The sequence below is a fragment of the Petaurus breviceps genome, unplaced genomic scaffold, assembly GCF_028583685.1.
Source record: "Petaurus breviceps papuanus isolate PSGF00001 unplaced genomic scaffold, PetGlider_PUasm1.0 90977, whole genome shotgun sequence".
Taxonomy (NCBI): domain Eukaryota; kingdom Metazoa; phylum Chordata; class Mammalia; order Diprotodontia; family Petauridae; genus Petaurus; species Petaurus breviceps.
This window is the reverse complement of record NW_027187391.1, coordinates 1,519,523-1,538,555: the sequence shown is the minus strand read 5'-3', so window position 1 is coordinate 1,538,555 and position 19,033 is coordinate 1,519,523. Positions and strand designations below refer to the sequence as shown.

General features: G+C 37.2%; 1 protein-coding gene across 2 annotated transcripts in view; it reads left to right on the top strand.

Annotated features, from left to right (window-relative positions):
• The window catches only part of VTA1 (vesicle trafficking 1), a 116,580-nt gene that overhangs the window by 57,857 nt on the left and 39,690 nt on the right, over positions 1 to 19,033 (top strand). For both annotated transcript variants that reach the window (XM_069076878.1, XM_069076879.1), the window contains exon 5: positions 11,013 to 11,124. In XM_069076878.1, the coding sequence (XP_068932979.1) occupies positions 11,013 to 11,124 (112 nt within the window). The remainder of the gene's footprint in view (positions 1 to 11,012; positions 11,125 to 19,033) is intronic.

The window sequence follows — 19,033 nt, the reverse complement described above, 5'->3', positions numbered from 1 at the left end:
TTTCCCCAGTAACATGATACTCAGTTTTGCCGGGTAGGTGATTCTTGGTTTTAATCCCAGCTCCTTTGACCTCCAGAATATCAAATTCCAAGCCCTTTGATCCCTCAGTGTAGGAGCTTCCAGATCCTGTGTTATCCTGATTGTGTTTCCACAGTATTCAAATTGTTTTTTCCTGGCTGCTAGTAATATTTTCTCCTTGATCTTGGAATTCTGGAACCTGGCTATAATATTCCTAGGAGTTTTCTTTTTGGCATCTTTTTCAGGAGGTGATCAGTGGATTCTTTCAACCTCTTTTTTGCCCTCTGGTTCTAAAACATCAGGACAGTTTTCCTTGAAAATTTCTTAGAGGATGATTTCTAGGTTCTTTTTTTGATGATGGCTTTCAGGTATTCCAATAATCTTTAAATTATTTTTCATGGATCTATTTTTCAGGTCAGTGGTTTTTTCAATGAGGTATTTCACATTGTCTTCTATCTTTTCATTTGTTTGGATCTGTTTAATAGTTTCTTGATGTCTCATAAAGTCACTAGCTTCCATTTCTCCAGTCTAATTCTGAAGGAATGATTCTCTTCAATGAGCTTTTGAGATTCTTTTTCCATCTGGCAAATTTGGCTTTTTAAGGCATTCTTCTCATTGGCTTTTTGAGCCTCTTTTGCCTTTTGTGTTAGTCTATTTTTTAAGGTGCTATTTTCTTCAGCCAGGTTCTTGACTCTCATTTCATAATTTTCTTGCGTCGTTCTCATTTCTCTTCCCAATTTTTCCTCCACTTCTCTTATTTGGTTTTTAAAATCCTTCTTAAGGTCCTCTATGGCCTGTAACCAGTTCATATTTTTCTTGGAAGCTTTTGGTGCAGGAGTTCTGACTTTGTTGTCTTCCTCCTATTCCATGCTTTGATCCTTTTTGTCCCCAAAAAAGTAATCCAGAGTTGGACACTGTGCTTGCCTTGCTTCCCTCATTTGCTCATTTTGCCACTCAATTACTTGACTTTTGAGCTTTTTGCCACAGTAGAACTCTGCTACCACAGGCGGGAGCTTTGTCCCAAATCTCTGGGGTTTTCACAGCTGCTGGAGCTATTAGCTGGGTGCAGTCTCTGAAACCTTCACACGCTCTGGCAAGCTGGTCACACACCCTAGGACTTCCACGCTAGACAGTGATCTAGTTCCAAGCAGGTTAAAGGAAGAGCGATTACCCCTCAGACTGGTTGCTTGGTCCCCCTACAACCTGCAGGCCCAGAGCTCTTAAGCTACATGGCGGCTACTTCAGCTGCTTCTCCCTCCAGGGGGAAAAGGCCTTACCTCACTCCTAAGCTCCTGGTTCACAAAGTCTACACTGCACTGACCTCGCACTTTGTCCTTAGCGTCTATGGTTTGATAATTCTGGAAACTGACACAAGTGCTGGTGATCTGAAGTCCCTCTAGCCAGTGGCTGGTTGTGGCTGCCCTGAGGCTAAAAACTTGGGCTCTCCTTGGCTCCCAGCACACTGCAGTGACCGCTTCCTGCCACCCTGCCGGGCTTTCCTCAGTGGGAGGTTAGCTTTCTCTGTGTCATTTTGTGGGTTGTGTAGCTCCAAATTTTGTTCAGAGTCACCTTTTACATGAATTGGAGGAGCTGGAAGTGGGAGCCCCGCGGAAGTCCTATCTCTACTCTGCCATCTTGGCTCTACCCTCCTAATATCCTTATTTTAAAGACATGGAAACTGAGGTCAAGAAAACTGAAGTGATTTGCTCCTAATCTTAGGCTGTTCTTTGATTCTTTCCTCCCATAATCAGCTGTGTTAAAAATAGGGTTTTATAGAGCGGCTAGGTGGCGCAGTGAATAGAGCACCGGCCCTGGAGTCAGAAAGACCTGGGTTCAAATCCAGCCTCGGACACTTAACACTTACTAGCCATGTGACCTTGGGCAAGTCACTTAACTGCAATTGCCTTGCCTTCCCCCACTCCAAAAAGGAAAAAATAAAAGAAAAATAGGATTTTATTTAGATAGGTAAACAAAACCTGGATACTATCTAAATTTTGACTATTATAAGTATCCTAAATCATTTATTAAAATGCTGATTAAAATTACTTAGAAATTAGTTTTTTAAAAGAAAAGCTGTATTATAGAATTGACCTTTCAATGTTTTTTAAAGTTTGCTGGATTGGTTTTTGTTTCTTAAAATTAATCAAATTCCAGGAGTAACTCAGTTTTAGACTTTTTTTTTTGTATGAGGAGAACCACCTTAAAAGGAATATCCACTCATAATAGGAAAGAAATCTTATTGTTGATTTAAGGTTGGAGTGGTAAAGAAACATCCATCCTGAATACTTTTTTTCCTTGTGAGTTAGGAAATTTTAGTGCTCCTCTTAAGAAATTTATTTTCTTTTCTAAAAAATAAAGATGTATGTAGAGATTCATCACAAATGACCATCATGAATATGTGGGTGTCATCCATGAATGAGCATTTCAGTTTCTGAATCTTCAGTATAGTAATGCTTCATTTGCATAGTAATGTAAATTGGAATGTAAACTTGAGGGCAGGAACTGTTTTCGGGTTTTTCTTTCTTTTTTTTTTTCTTGTAACAGTGCCTAACATATAGAAAACAATAGAAGTTCTTGATTGATTGAGGATTTACTTTTTCAAGATTCTGTTCAATTATTATTTCAACCCATCATCTCTATGATGTACATAGTTCATATGCTATTAATTCTCATTTTACACATAGCCACACCAAGCAACCTGGAGTTTCCATTATTTGCCATAGGTCATAGTTTATTAATAATGATAGAGCAGAAACTAAGACCTAAGTGTCCTTGCTTAAAGCCCTAGTCCTCTTTGCATTAGATTCTACAACTTCCCAGGTTTATTGAGGACCCATATTCTTTAGCAAGAAATCTTGTTCTCTGTCTTATTGCTACTGTTTTATAAAGAAGCAAAAAAGGTTTTTTGAAGGTGGCTGTGGGGAAGTACTAATTATAGCTTCTTAATTTTCACTTCTGACTTTGAGTGGTCATGCTTTTCAGGAACAAATGTCAGTTATTTTCAATTATCCAATAATCATTTCTGTGAAAACAGGAACTTAAAGGCCATGAGTAAGAATTGAAGCAATTCAGCCTCTACTTGAAGACCTCTAGCTTTGGAGAACTCATATTCTACTAAGACAGGGTCATTCCACTTTAGAAAAGAAATATTTCATTGTATCTGACTGAAGAATTTATCTCAAGTTTCCATTTATCATTCCTATGAGGCCAAGCAGAATAAATTTAGCCCTTCTCCTATAAGATAGTCTTTTAAATACTTGCAGACAATTATCATTACACCCTCCACTCCTGAATTTTTCTTTTCCCCCACTACCTTCAACTGATTCTTACAGTTACAACTCTCATAAAGCCTTCCCCAGCAAAACTGATATCTTTTTGGGCCCCTTTGGCATTTACAAACTGAATCCATTTTTAACACTTTTATCTTCACCATTAGATTGTCATTATCATAGAATTAAAGGTTAGGTGATTTACCCAAGATTACTCAGGTAGCAAATGGCAGAACAAAGATCTGAATTCAGGTCTTCTGATTCTAAATCCAGCATTTCCACTGCACCGGGGTATTAAGTGATTTCCTTTATCAGTCAGTGGGCAGAGATTTTAATCTTTGTGTTTTAAGTTTTGTCACCACAAGGCTATAAGCTGTTTGAGGACATGGACCATGTTTTATATTTACTGTTATATCCCCTACAGGTCTCACATAATGGGTATTATATATATTTTGGGTTGATTGAAGCAAAATTCCAACAGGACCTCTTGTCCTAGTTATTTTCTTTTCCAAAAGGTACTCACTTATGTAAAAAGTAAAGGAGAAGAAGTGGTTCTGTTTTCCCTTTCTGGGGCTTGACATTTTTAATGCTTGTAAACTATTTTCCATACAAAATGCAATTTATCAGTAATTAGAATTTTAAAATACTATTTGTTTTTAAGACACTCAAATTCAAATCCAGTGTTCAAACATAGAAACAAGTATTTGACATTTATTACTTATGCTTGTTCTTACCTTTCCATCCCTTTTTTCTTAATTGAAAATTTCTACAAAATAAAACTTGAGAAAGAGAGCATGCGTGCGTGTGTGTGTGTGTGTGTGTGTGTGTGTGTGGCTGTATCTGTGTCTGTGTGTGTAATCATCTGGTTATCTCCTGAATTCAGCACTCCTCCAAATCAGCTGCTTTCTGAACCTCTCATCTTAGATAATTTTTCTCATAGGCATTTTAAACTTAAAATTTCCAAAGCAACTAAATATCTCCCCTAACTTTCCCCTTATTTAAACTTCTCTTTATTTTGAGGGCATCATCATGCTCCAGGTCACCTAGGTTTGTAATCTTAATTGTCCTTGACTCTTCCTTCTCCCTCACATACTTTATCCCCAAGCCTTGTCTAGTGTCTCTCCACATCTCCTCCTCTCTATGCACAGTTGCCACCCTAGTTTAAGCTCTTCTCCCCTCTCACTCAGCTAGTCTAGTATTATAACTTCCCTTTAGGTATTCTTGTTTCTAATCTAACTCCTCTCAAACCATCTGCCACACAGCTACCAAAACAAAACTCCTAACACCCCAGACTGGCCATGTCTCACTCCCTTGCTCAGGGAACTAAAGTGATTCCATTACTCACAAGATGGAAGACTCCTACCTGTCTTTCCAGTGTTATTTCCTATTATTCCTATTATATAATGAGTGATTTAACTAGATAACTACTTCCTACAGTTTTCCAGCTTGGAAATTCCATCTGTGTGCATTTACACTGTTCTCCTCCATGCCTGGAAGACATTCTGCTCATCTCTGCTTTGGAGAATCCTTGACTTCTTTCAAGACTGTTCAAGTGCTACCTCATCTTGTGAAGTCTTGCTTCATCCTTGTTAGTACTCCTTTATTAAAATTTTTTATTACATAGCACTTATTAAATAGGTTTTCTTGTTTTCACTACCACCCTCTCCAGTGGAATGTAAGGCCCTCAGGGGCAAGATTATTTTCATTTTTATGTCTGGCATGGGGCCTTTCACAGAGTAAGAATTAAATAAATGCTTCTTGCTTGTTGCAGAAAACTGATTAAGAAATTCCATAAATTTTATAACAGTATTTTGATGAGCAAGGAAACCAAGGTGTGTTAAAATGTCAGTGCAAGAAATAAGCCCATTGTGTGGAGCCATCATGACAGAGAAAATGAAAGGATTCTCCTGAGCTCTCCCTCTAAATACCTTTAAATAATGCCTCAAAACAAATTCTAGAGTTGTAGGACAAAGTGAAACAGTTTTCTAGCCCAAGGCAACTTAGAAGATCAACAGGAAGTCTAAGAGGAAAAAGGCAGGAAAAAGCCCAGACTGGGCTCCAGCTAACCAAGAGTAGGCCTTGGGAGTGACCGAATCCGCAGCAGTGGCTACTTCCGGACCTCTTAGCCCGGACACAGTAAAGGAATAGGACAGCTAATCCGAAGGAGATTATGTGGGTCTCTTTCCTGGCACTGGGGCTAGGACTCTGTTGCATTGCCTGCACTTGGATCGGGTTTCAGTCCCAGGGCAAGGAGGAGCAGTAGCACACCAGAACTACCAGCCACAAGGGAGTGGGTACCCTGGTCACAGTCCCAGGAGGGAAGAGTGCTTGTGGTTGCTCGCAAACCAGCGCACATTACAAGAGAGTAATAAATACCTCTCCCTAGATTATACCATCTTGGAAGAACCAAAAATTTATAAGTCCCCAGAACTACCCCTGAAAATAGCTGCACAAAGAACCTGAAATTTGGGACAGTTGTCCCTTCCACTCTGGAAGCAGAGCCCCACTTTAGCAGAATTAAAAGTCAAGAAATAGGAAGGAAAATGAAGGAACAGCAAAAAAAGATCTTGACTATATAAAGTAACTGTGGTGACAGGGGTAGATCAAAACACAGACTCACAAGAGGAAGTGTCAGCCAGACTGAACTGACTTCTAACCTGTGTATGGCCAGAGCCAAACAGAGTAGGCTAGAGACAGGAGAGTCAGGAATCAAACAGTTTAATTTCAAGGTAAGGGAAACGACTCTCACCCAGTTATGGCAGTGATAGGATTTTTAAGGCAAAAATCACAGACTACTGGACCACAACACAGGCATTCTTGGGTCTTGAGTAAGCAGTCTCCAAGTTCTTGAGCCTTGTGGTTGTTCAGGAAGGCACAAAACCAGGCTTAATGTGACCAGGAGCAGCAATGGGGCACTTGATTCAGTTTACTTGATGGTCAGAAGCATGGGGGATTATTGACAGTTACAAGCTCGGAGGATTGTTGTTAAGACAAGCTCAGTACATAGCTTGCTTATTGTGTCTTAACTCTGGAAAACAAGGTGGCTCCTAATAGTAATTTGACAACAACAAAGTCAAAACTCCTATATCCAAAGCCTCAAAGAAAAATATGAATTGGCCCCTGTGGCACCAGTGCAACATTTACAGTATCCACAATTACGATAAATATACCCACCAGGTAAATATTCCCACATGGTGCTCTACCACAAAATATAACAACCTCTTCATATAGAGAACAGATGCAAAACATTTATTCAGACACCAGAAAACCAAATCCATCATAACAACATAGAAGTTAATGCACCACAACTTAGCAGAGCCACACCATCCCACCTTCCCACAAACCAATACAAGATCAATATTTTACTCACAAACCTGACTAACTTCTTCCCTGAGGGTCCTCTATCTCCCACCATCTATCTGGCTCTGACTCCCAGCTTTCTGTGGGCTCTGTTCCACCGTTCAGCAAACTTCTACCACAGACTCCATGTGACTACATTCAGCCTATTAGGTGGCAGAGTTTATTTTCAAAGCAGGGAAGATCTTCAAGTTCCCCCATTACCATTATAGCCCCAGGCCATGGAAGAGTTCAGAAAGGGTTTAAAAAATCAAGTGAAAAAGTTAGAGGAAAAATTGAGAAGTGATGCAAGAAAATCATTAAAAAAGGAGTCAACAGCTTGATAAAGGAGGCACACAAAAAAAAATATTGAAGAAAATAATATCTTAAAAAATAAAATAGGCCAAATGATAATAAAAGAGGCACAAAAATCCATTCATGAGAAGAATGCCTTGAAAAGCAGAATTGGCCAGATGGAACAAGGTATAAAAAAATATTCACTGAATAGAACTTAAAAATCAGAATTGGTCAAATGCAAAAAGAGTACAGAAATCCACTGAAGAGAACTTCTTAAAAAGTAAAATAGGCAAAATAGAAAAGGAGGAACAAAAGCTCAGTGGAGAAAATAATCCCCTAAAAATTAAAATTAGGCCAGTGGAAGCAAATAACCTTATGAAACATCAAGAAACAAAGTCTCAAAAGAATGAAAAAAAAAATAGAAAAAAAAAATGTGCACCAACTCATTAGAAATACAATTGATCTGGAAAATAGATCCAGGAGAGATAATTTGAGAATTAGTGGACCACCTGAAAGCTGTGCTCAAAAAAAAAAAAAAAAAGCCAAGACATTATCTTTCAAGGAATTCTCAAGGAAAATGGTCTTAATTCTAGAACTAGAGTATAAAAACGAAATTGAAAAAATCTACCAATATATCCCAAAATCAAAACTCCCCGGAATATTATAGCTAAATTCCAGAGCTCCCAGGTCAAGGAGAAAATACTGCATGCACCCAAAAAGAAAAAAAAATCAAATATTGCAGAGCCACAGTTAGGATACCACAAGATTTAGCAGTGTCTATATTAAAGGATCAGAGGACTTGGAATATGATGTTCTGGATTACAGCCATGAGTCACCTATCCAGCAAAACTGAATGTAATCCTTCAGGGAGCAAAATGGACCTTCAGCAAACTAGAGAACTTTCAAGCATTTCTAATAAAAAAGATCCTGGAGTTAAATAGAAAATTTGACTTTCAAATATAAGGCTCAAAAGAAGCATAAAAAGGTAAACAGGAAAGAGAAATCATAAGGGATTCAATACATTCCTACATAGGAAAACATTCTCAACATATGAGTTGAATATGAGGAGATCATTATATAAAAAAATAAGATTAAGAGAAAAGAGAATGAGAAAGAAGAATGCACTGGGAGAAGGGAAAAGGGAGAGGTAGAATGGGATAAGTTATCTGACATAAAAGAAGCCTGAAAGAGATTTTGCAGTTGTAGCAGCAAGCACCCCAAGCGTCCTCAGGGTGGCTGCCAACACAGGTTCTTGGATCTGCTTTGATAAAGGAAAGCAACTCAAAATGGGTTAACAAGCTTACTTTAATCAGTCATAGATGTATCATTTACCTAGTCCAGGGGAAAGAGGTCAGCACCCTGAACTTCAAAGTATACAGACAGAATTATCAAGACAGAGAAACAGATCAAGTAGACAGATTTCCAAACTGTCCAACCATTACATCCATACCCAATCAACATCTGGGTTTTTCAAAGCTGGGGGGCTCTGGACAACAGCTTCCCAGAATCCAGATCAAATCACAGAACACTTCTCAAAGTGAGCCCCAAAAACAAAGCTACACATCAGGGCTTATATAGCCTTCTCCTGGCTCAGAGAATGTAACAACCTTTTGGACCCACTGGCCAATCAAAAAGTATCAACTGAAAAACAAGCCTCCCACCCCAGGCTCCAGGTGCACTTTAGCCTAGGGGCAGGGAAGATCTTCAAATTTACATTCCCATTACAACAGTATGGGGGAATAAAGGGGGAAGGGGGGAGAGGAGTGCATGAACCTTTCCTCTAATCAGAAGTGGCTCAAGGAGGGAATGACATACACATTCAGTAGGGTATAAAAATCTGTCTTACCATAAAGGAAAGTGGGAAGGGAAGGGAAGGGGGACTGTTATAAGTGAGGGAAAATTGGGGGAGGTACAAATCAAAAGCAAAATACTTTACAGAATGGAAAGGGTAAAAGGAGAGAGAGAATGAGTAGGATAAACAGGGAAATACATAGTTGGAAATCATTATTATGAAAAAACAATCTATAGCATTTCTCTGATAAAGACCTCATTTCACAAATATATAGAAGACTTAGTTAAATTTCTAAAAATAGCCATTCCTCAATTGATAAAATGGTCAAAGAATATGAACAGGCAGTTGTTAGACAAATTTATCAAAGCTGTCTAGTCATATAAAAAAATGCTCTAAATCACTTTTGATTAGAGAAATACCAATTAAAACAGTTCTTAGCACCACACACCTCTCAGATTGGCTAATATAACAGAAAAGGAAAATGGCAACTGTTGGAGGGGATTTGGGAAAATTAAGACACTAATGTACTATTGATGAAGTTGTATACAGATTCAACTATTCTGGAGATCATCAATTTTGGAACTGTGGCCAAAGGGCTATAAAACAATGCATTCACCGTTTGACTGATGAGTGCTGCTACTAGGTCTGTTTCCCAAAGACATTAAAAAAAAAAAAAAAGGAAAAGGACCTATAAGTGCAAAAATATTTATAGCAGCTCTTTTGTTTTGACAAAAAATTGGAACTTGAGGGGATGTCCATCAATTGGGGAATGGCTAAACAAGTTGTGGTATGTGATTGTGATGGAATACTGTTGTGTTATGAGAAATGACAAGTAGGATGCTCTCAAAAATATCTGGAAAGACTTACATGACCTGATGCAAAGTGAAATGAGCAGAACCAAGAGAACATTGTACACAGTAACAGCAATATTCTATGACAATCTATTGTGAATAGCTTGGATATTCTCAGCAATGCAATGATCTAAGACTGTGCTGAAGGACTTATGATTAAAGGTGCAGTCCACCTCCAGAGAAAGAACTGGTGGAGTCTGACTGCAAATCAAAGACACTTTTTCTTTACTTCCTTTATTTTTCTTGGGGTTTTTGTATCTGTGTTTTCTTTCACACCATGACTTACATGAAAAACGTGTTTTGTATGACTACACATGTCTAAACTATGTCAAATTGCCTTCTCATGGGAGGGGGAGAGGTGGAGAGAGAATTTGGAATTCAAAATTTGAAAAAAATGTTAAATTTGTTTTTATATATAATTGGGAAAAATAAAATATTGAAGTTTAAAAAAAACAAAGTCCATAAGTAAGAGAAAGTATCTCATATAAAGTACTGTATCTGGATCAGTATCCTTAAACTTTACATTCTCCCAAGTGATAAAGGAATTCCTTTTGTTTTCGCCTACAAACTCATTTTTCATACTGATCTACTTTAAGATGAAGAGGAAAATGGCCAATAAATTAAAGATCTTATGTTCTTTATGTGAATTTCTAATTTTAAGGTTCCTTGAGACTTGTTTCAGATAATCAAGATTTAGTGCTCAAATTCAGCTAAAAATTTGAAATGAAAACTAGCTCATCACATGTTCTAAGAGAGGTTTTAGTCCTCTTATAATTGGAAAAAATATATTTCTCATTTCACAGTTATATCTTTTTAGAGCTACAAGGAAACCCATAAAGATGAGAAAACTGAGGACTCAGAGAAGTGAAATGACTTATTCAGTATTATTCAACTTAGTGGCAGAGCTTAGAGGTTTGCCTGAAAATAGGTCCAAAGCTTAGACTATCCCTTTTTTTCATCCTTCTTTTATCTAGAGAGATTTAGAGAAAACTAGTTTCTTTTTTTTTTTTCTGTATTGGGGATGGGAGTTGTTTTAACGAAATAATATTTAAGTCTATTGATTCTAAGTCCATTTTTATGACCTCATTATTCATTTAAACTAGTTCTCTCCTTGCTCTGCTGGGAATGTCATTTGTACCCATCTGGATATGTGAATGTTCCTGGAATAGACCCACCCTGAGGAAAGGAACTGTCATAATATGAAGGATATAGACTGAGGATGATAGAAAAGCTTCAGAACTTCAGAGGTATACTTATCCTCCAGCCCAGTAGAAGAATTACTTATTTTGCAACTCAGCACTATACATTCTCTGTTTAGGGAATTTATGTTGGACTCAACAATGCTTTAATTGGGTTGTTACATATTTTCAGCATAGCAAATCAATTTGCTTCCTTACCTTTGTTGTTAAAATAAAAATAGTAATAACCCTAAAATATTATATTTTTCAGAACATGAAACACAGAAAATATGCCAGGTGGAAGGCAACCTATATCCATAACTGTCTAAAAAATGGGGAAACTCCACAAGCTGGGCCTGTTGGAATGGATGAAGAAAGTAATGGTGTGTATTAATTTGTTCTAAGTAAAGTGATTCAACAAAATTCATATTATTCAAGTTTTGTTTAATTTAGAGTTTATTGAGAGCCCAGCCTAATTTTACATTCTTCATCAGGGCCAGAAGGCATAACAAAGGTATGGGTAGTAGAAATCATGAACCTCTAGAGAAAGAGACAAGGACACAAGGAATCTTAACAACAGCAAAACAGAGGCTGTAGCTAAATACAGTCAAATTAATAACCCAAGTAAAGAAATACAGTCTGCATCAGTCAACAAGAATTTATTAAGTGCCATTTACTGTGCAGGCACTTAAGAAATAAAGACAAAAAAAGAAAACAGTTCTTGTTCTCAAGATGCTTACATTCTAATGAGGTGATAGCTTGTACATATGTAAGTATATACAAAATAATTAAAAGCTAGTTAGGGAAGGGAGAGGCTCAGCTTCCCAAAGTCTTTGTGTAGAAGGTAGTGCTTTGAGTCGCATTCTGAAGATAGGGATTCTGTGAGGCAAATGGGAGACTGGAATAGCTGGTAAAAAAGTAGAGAGATAATAGTTAGAGTGCCATCTGGGAAATGAGAGAAGAATAGTATGATTAGTTCATAAAATGTGAAAAGGAAATGTTTAATGAAACTGAAAAGACAGGTTGGTATTAGGTTATGAAGAGCTTTGGAAGTCAAACAGGAGTTTATATGAAAGAATAGGGAACCACTGGAATTTTGTTGAGTAGGGGAATGATGGTCAGATCTGTGCTTTAAGAAAATCACTTGGGTACCTCTTTTGAAGTGGAATTTTAATGGACAAAGTTTTGAGGCAGAGACCAATTAATAGGACAAGGCTCGAACTGATGTGGTGACTGACTAGTGAGAAGGAAGGAGATATAAGAGATGTTATGGATGTAGCAACCACATAATTTAGTAACTGGATATTTGTGACAAGGAAAAGTGAGTAGTCAAGGATAGTGTAAGAAAATCTGTGATAGAGAGCAATCTGTATTATAGGATTATAGAGTTGTTTGTTTGGGTTTTTAGAAACAAATGTAGGAATCAGGGACTAGACCCATGATTTCATTTAGATGAAGTATAGCAGAACTAATTAACACATTAATGGAGTCTGAGAGTATGAGCAATTTCCACACTGATAATCCCTGACCTCTGCCGAGAGAGATGAAAGATGCAATTTCTCATCACTTCATTGATGCCAAGATTGTAACATTGTAGCATTGTAACATAGTATTATTCAGTTTGGTCTTCTTGTTTTACTTTCCATTGATATTGTTAAATATTGCCCTAAGTCTTTTTTTGGTGTATAGTGAGGCGTTCAAACTGGATATCTAGTAGACTTCTAAAACTCAAAATGTCCAGAACTGAACCCATTATCTTTCGCCCTAAACTTCACCCTCTGCCTAACCTCCGTGTTACTTGCCTGAGTACTTGCGATCCTCCCATCATGCAGGATCAAAACTCAGGCATCTTCAACTCCCTGCTCTCTCTTATCCCCTGTATCCAACCTTTTGCCAAGCCCTGTCTATTTTACCTTTGTAATCTGTCTCATATATACCCCATTTTCTCCCCTAATACCGCTACTACCCATGTGTAGGCCCTCTTGTGGTTAGAGTGCATTTTGGGTTAGGGTTAGGGTTAGGACCTGGCGATCATGCCTTATGAGCATTTGCTGAAGGACCTGGCATTAATAGGCTTCAGGTTCACCTGGGAGTCATCTTCAAATATTTAAAAGTTTGTAAGAAGGGAAGGGATGTTTATAAATACAGAGTTGAGACCTGAGATCTTATCTAGTACAACCTTCTCATTTTACAGACAAGGAAACTGAGGCCCATATAGGTTGCCCAGGGTCATACAGGTACTAATGACAATTCTGAGATGTGAACTCAGGCCCCCAACTCCATATCCAGTATTCTTTCCACTATACCATGACCTACTTGCCCCCAAGAGCTGACTTAGAAGTAATAGGTAAAAGCTGCAAAAAGATAAGTTTAGCCTCTAGATAAGGAAGAATGTTCCTCTTAATTAGTGCCATCCATGAGTAAAACAAATAAGATAAGCCACCTCGAGTGGGAGTGGAGTCCTCAGTGGAGGTTTTAGAGCTAAAAGCTTGATGTATGTTTGTCAGGTGTGTTCCAGAGGAGTTTATTGTTCAAGTTATCAGGTTAGACCAGATTATTTCTGCTACCTGTATGAATTGTATAATTCACTGTATTCCTGGCACTTCAGACTACTCAGCTGTCATGACCCTGACTGGCCTGGGCCTATGGCTACCCTCCAGACTTTGATTATCAATCGTTCCCTTTACAAATGTTTGTTTTAAAACAGATCAGTTAAGTCTCTTAATCTAACTCACCTACTTGTTTTTCTCTCAGTCCAAATTACAACTTTGCATTGACATTATACAACAGCTATTTAATACATAGTCTGCAGCAGTGCTTTATAGCTAGCTTGGCATGGTATTTGAAGAATAATGAAATGCTAATTGGGTACAGGATATGTACCCAATTATATATAATTTATATATAATTTTCTTGAGTCAGCAAATTGCTAAACTAAATAGAAAAGTGTGTGTTGATGTTAGGATTTTATAACGTAACCATAGCCTAGTGGATAAGAGAACTGGCCTTGAACCTAGGAAGATCTGGGTTCAAATCTCACCTCTGACATATGCTTGCAGCAAGTCACTTAACAAGTGACTGTACAAGTCACTTAACCTCAGTCTTCTAGGCATCTGTCTAACACGAATAGTTTCAGAGGCCTGATTAGTAGAGGAAGTTCACTGTACAGCAATGAAATTACAGATCAAGCCCCTATCCTGCTCCTAGCTTTGGTAGTCATATGTTGGTTCCCCATCCATGGAAAATATTAAGACCTTTCCTCAAGTTGTTATTAAACTAATATTCTAGGAATTAAATGATGTTTTATAAATTTAATTTATGAGACCTAATATTAGTGCCACAACTTGTATCATAATATAGTTAAGTTTTTTCTTTTAGTGCAATTTTATTAACTAGTATAAGGTATCCCCTTTTATTTTTGAGCAGTTAAAATATGAAATATTGTATGTAAAGCATTGCTATCATCATACCAGATGTGACATACATGCCATAACATTTTAGAGTCTTTTGGTGCCAAAGGTCATATTCAAATACTTTGATTGCAGAAGATTCTAGAAAAAGAACTCATCACAATTCCTACTCTGCATCTTTGAAAGAAAGGAAACATTGTTTAAAAATACACTGCTGGGCTTTTTTTCCCATTCCTTTCTGCTTACTCATTTTATTCCTTCACTAACAAAGGGGGAAAAGTCCATTTGTAAATGGAGTGAAACTAGCCCTATGTAACATTACAAATTGATAAGTTTTCCAGCATTTTATGCCCTTCAGTTTTAAAATTGTGCTGTACCTTTGATATTTTAGTAGGGTGTAGTTGTCTCCATGAATCTCATTACGATCTAGTAAATCTTCAAGATGCTAAAATGATATACTTCATCTAATAAGATTATGTTAGTACATTTGACAAAAGAACTTTGGTTAACATTTTAAAATTCAAACTTAGAATTATACTAATAGAACATTGTTAGATTTTAAGACATGAACAATTTAGTTTCTTGAGACAGGAAATGAAGTGAAAGTTATTAACCTAAAGCTTAAGAATGTAGAAATATTTGACTTATTTTAAAGGTTTGATTCCTTTATTCTGATAACCCATGCCTAGAACCATACAGTAAAACTTTAGAGATCAGTTGTTGGGGTGTGGGGTATGTGTGTATACTAAATTTAGTTATTAATTTTTCTTTTCTTTTTTTTGCTTTTTAGAGGGTAGAAGACAGGACAATTGGGGTTAAGTGACTTGCCCAAGGTCACATGGCTAGTAAGTGTTAAGTGTCTGAGGCTGGATTTGAACTCAGGTCCTCCTGACTTCTGGGCCTCCACCTAGCCACCCCTAGCTATTAGGTTTTGTTTTGTTTTGCCTCTTGGAGGGCAATTGGGGTTAACTAACTTGCCTAAGGTTAAATGGCTAGTTTTTTTGTGTGGGTGTTGTGTCTGAGGCCGGAACCAAACTCCTTCTAACTCCAGGGCCAGTGCTTTACTCACTGTGCCACCTAGCTGCCCCTGGGTTTTCAAAGAATTTAAAAATATTTTTTTTAATTTGATTTTTATAGATCTTTTGGTACTGAATTAAAATAGATTTTTAAACTACCAAGAATACTCAGACATACTACATATGTATATATTTTGAAAATTATATACCAGTTAGTTTGAATTACAAAAAGATGTGAACATAGGAGATTAACTTGATTTTGAAATTTATTATCTGTAATGTATGATTTTTCACATTGGCATTGTGGCTACATCAAACCATAGCCAGTAATATAAGCAGCTATCTCTTTTTATAATACTTAGACCTATCCTTTTTAGTCTAATAATCACATTGAAGAGAGTCCTTAATAGTAATAACCAGAGTAGTATTTCTTTTTACTCCTTGCTAGTTATATGTAGTTAAAGATAGCTCTCCACTTATCTCGGGTACAGTGGTTTTGACTCTATAGAATTCTTCAGAATATGTTCCTCACTAATAACATTGCTTTTCTATATCGTAAATTTTGCAATTTGCAATAAGTTGTATTCTTAGTCTAAAATAATTTGATTTGGGGTTTTTTCACTTTTTATTTTCAATTCAGTAATAGTCTTTTATAATTAATTTGTATTACAAAAATCAGCATATTGCAAGTTGTGAACTGCATTCAAAACATTTTTGAAAGACAAGTGGCTTTTTTTTTAATTGACTTGTTTTAAATTTATTTTCAGTTCAGTGAAAGTTTTAACAACTAAACACATCCTTTGCTCTAGGCATTAGAACTGTTTTCTAGTAGAAAATACTTAGGTTTTAATAACCACATTGTTCGTCATGGATAAATTGCCTATTTCTGAACCTTTAGCTTATTTACTACCACTGTAGTTCATTCAGATCAGGTTAAGGTTTTGTAACATGTAGTCATAAATAAGACTCCTTACCTTTACTCTTGAGTTTCTACCTTTTCATCATTTACTTTTGGCCTTAAGAAGCCTCATAATATAAATGGGTAGAGAATCTAACTTTCAAGCCTCTGGCTAATGGCCAGGTGACCCTGGGCAGGTCAATGAACCTCTCAGCAGCTTTCTAAGAATATAAATTATAGACTACCTCTCCAATACTTCTGACCTTACTAAAAGTTAGATTTCTTGATACTGAGATTGAAGTGTCATTGTACTTGAAATGTGAGTCAGAGAGTGATCAAATATGTATTAAAGGATAGAGTAAGTATTTTCATCCATAACCTATCCAGATACACTATAAATCCCTAAGAAGTACTCATGATTTGAGTTTTAGGAAGCAATTTAAATCTCTGCTGAAATGACTAAATCTGTTCAAAAAGGATCTCTAGACTAGTAACTTAATGGAAAATGTCTGTTTACATATCAACTTTTTATTTGTTTTTCTGATTCAGTAACAGGTGAACTGAAGAAATAAAAAAAGTAATCATTTCCCATAGTTTGATATTTTAAAGCTAGTAACCTATCCACTATCATTATGTTTGTGTTAATTACAGAGATCTTCTTAGCTTAGGAATTGTTATGTTAAATCACATTCTAATAACATGTTGTTCCAGACTTGGATATTTGATACATTCTGTAGAAAATAGAATCCCATATACACTTCGTCTGTTTTTAAGAACAAAAGATGGTATAGTGTATTTCTAGGAATAATAGACTTTTTGGAAGCTTGTTTATTTGGTTTGTATAAGGAAGTGTTCTGAAAAAAAAAATGAATGTTACTACCTGAATTCTGCCATTTGGAAAATTATGTGTCTAATTGCACGTTTGTCCAAAGTGCTGCTGTACAAATATCACCCCACCACAAGTCTTCTAAATAAATACCAGTGTAGAGTTGATAGTCCAGTTCAGCTGAATTCAATTTACATTTATTAAGACATCTTTATATACTAGGCACTGGGGAAGCAAAGACAAAAATGAAACTAACCACCCTTACCTTTATGGAGTTTTCTGGGGGTAAATAATTTTTTACACTTACATAGCTAGGTAAATACAAAATATATACAAGGTCAGGACAAAGTAATTTTGGGGTGGGAAGGAAAGAAAGATAACCACAGCTAAGGGTACCAGGAAAAGATTAGTCAGAAAATAGCTTTTGGGCAAAACATTTTTTTTTTTAAAGCAATAGGGGTTAAGTAACTTGCTCAAGGTTACAGGGCCAATTATTTCTGGGTGTGGTGCTGAGTATCTGAGCCCGGATTTGATCCAGGTCATCCCGACACTGGAGCCAGTGTTCTTACTCACTGAGCCACCTGGCTGCCCCTAAGCAATTGGGGTTAAGTAACTTGTTCCAGGTTACACGGCCAGGTGTTTCTGGGTGGGTGCTAGGTGTCTGAGCCTGGGATTCGATCTCCAGGTCTTCTCAACACTGGAGCCGGTGCTCTTACTCGCTGTGCTACCTGGCCGCCCCTGGGCAAAACATTTAAGGTAACTGGGGATTCCCAAAAGTAGAAGTAAAGTGAGAAAGCATTTCTGCTATAGGAGAAATCCTGTGCAAAATTCTATTGTGTACTAGGAACACCAGGCAATACTACTAATAATAGCAATAATAAATACCTAATATTTATATAGCAGGAACCAAGAGTACATGGTAGGAACAGAGGTTGAGGAGAACGAGGGGGATGTAACAGTGCAGAAAATCATGTTGGTGCTAAAATAAGTGTCGATGGACTTCATAGACTTCTATCCTCTTAAAAATAAATGGATCAACGCTATTAGAAAAATCTGTTTGCATGGGGCGGCCAGGTAGCACAGCGAGTAAGAGCACCGGCTCCAGTGTTGAGAAGACCTGGAGATCGAATCCCGGGCTCAGACACTTAGCACCCACCCAAAAACACCTGGCCATGTAACCTTGAGCAAATTACTTAACCCCAATTGCTTAGGGGCGGCCAGGTGGCTCAGTGAGTAAGAGCACGGGCTCCAGTGTCGGGATGACCTGGATCAAATCCGGGCTCAGATACTCAGCACCACACCCAGAAATAATTGGCCGTGTAACCTTGAGCAAGTTACTTAACCCCAATTGCTTTTAAAAAAGAAAAAAAAAGAAAAATCTGTTTACAACTCATAAGAAACTTTTAACCTGCATGATAATATGAAGGAAAAAAATGTATCTGAATATTATTATTAGATGTAATAGAATAGTAAATCAGGGAAAGAAAAATTGAGATTTTTGCAGGGTGTATGCCTGTGTCTGTGGGTGTTGCCACTTAGCAAAATGGGCACAGATAGAATTAGGTCCACTAGGAGGTCATTCTCCTCTAAGTTATTAAGCACATTGTAGCAGCTTTAAATAAATAAAACCATTTAGAAGTACAGATTTTTTTTAAATTTCTATACAGATTGTTATATGAACCATTATGTAGTAGAAGCATAGAATGGTGTGTACTTTTAAACTTTTTTTTCAGTTTCAATATACAATTTTTTTTGCTACCAGAAATCATTGCCAGGGGCAACTAGGTGGCACAGTGAATAGAGCATGGTTCCTGGAGTCAGGAGAACCTGCATTCAAATGTGACCTCAGAACCTTGACACACTTACTAGCTGCATGACCTTGGGCAAGTCACTGTAGCAGCAGGCACCCCAGCATCCCCAGGGTGGCTGACAGCACAGGTTCTTAGATTTGCTTTTCTAAAGGAAAGCAACTCAAAATGGCTTAACAATCTTGCTTTAATCAATCAAACATATCATTTACCTAGTTCAGGGGAAAAGGTCAGCACCCCAAACTTTAGAGTATACAGATAGGTTACAAGCAGAATTTACAAGACAGAAACATTTCAAGTAGAGAGGCCTCCAACTGTCCAACCATTACATCCA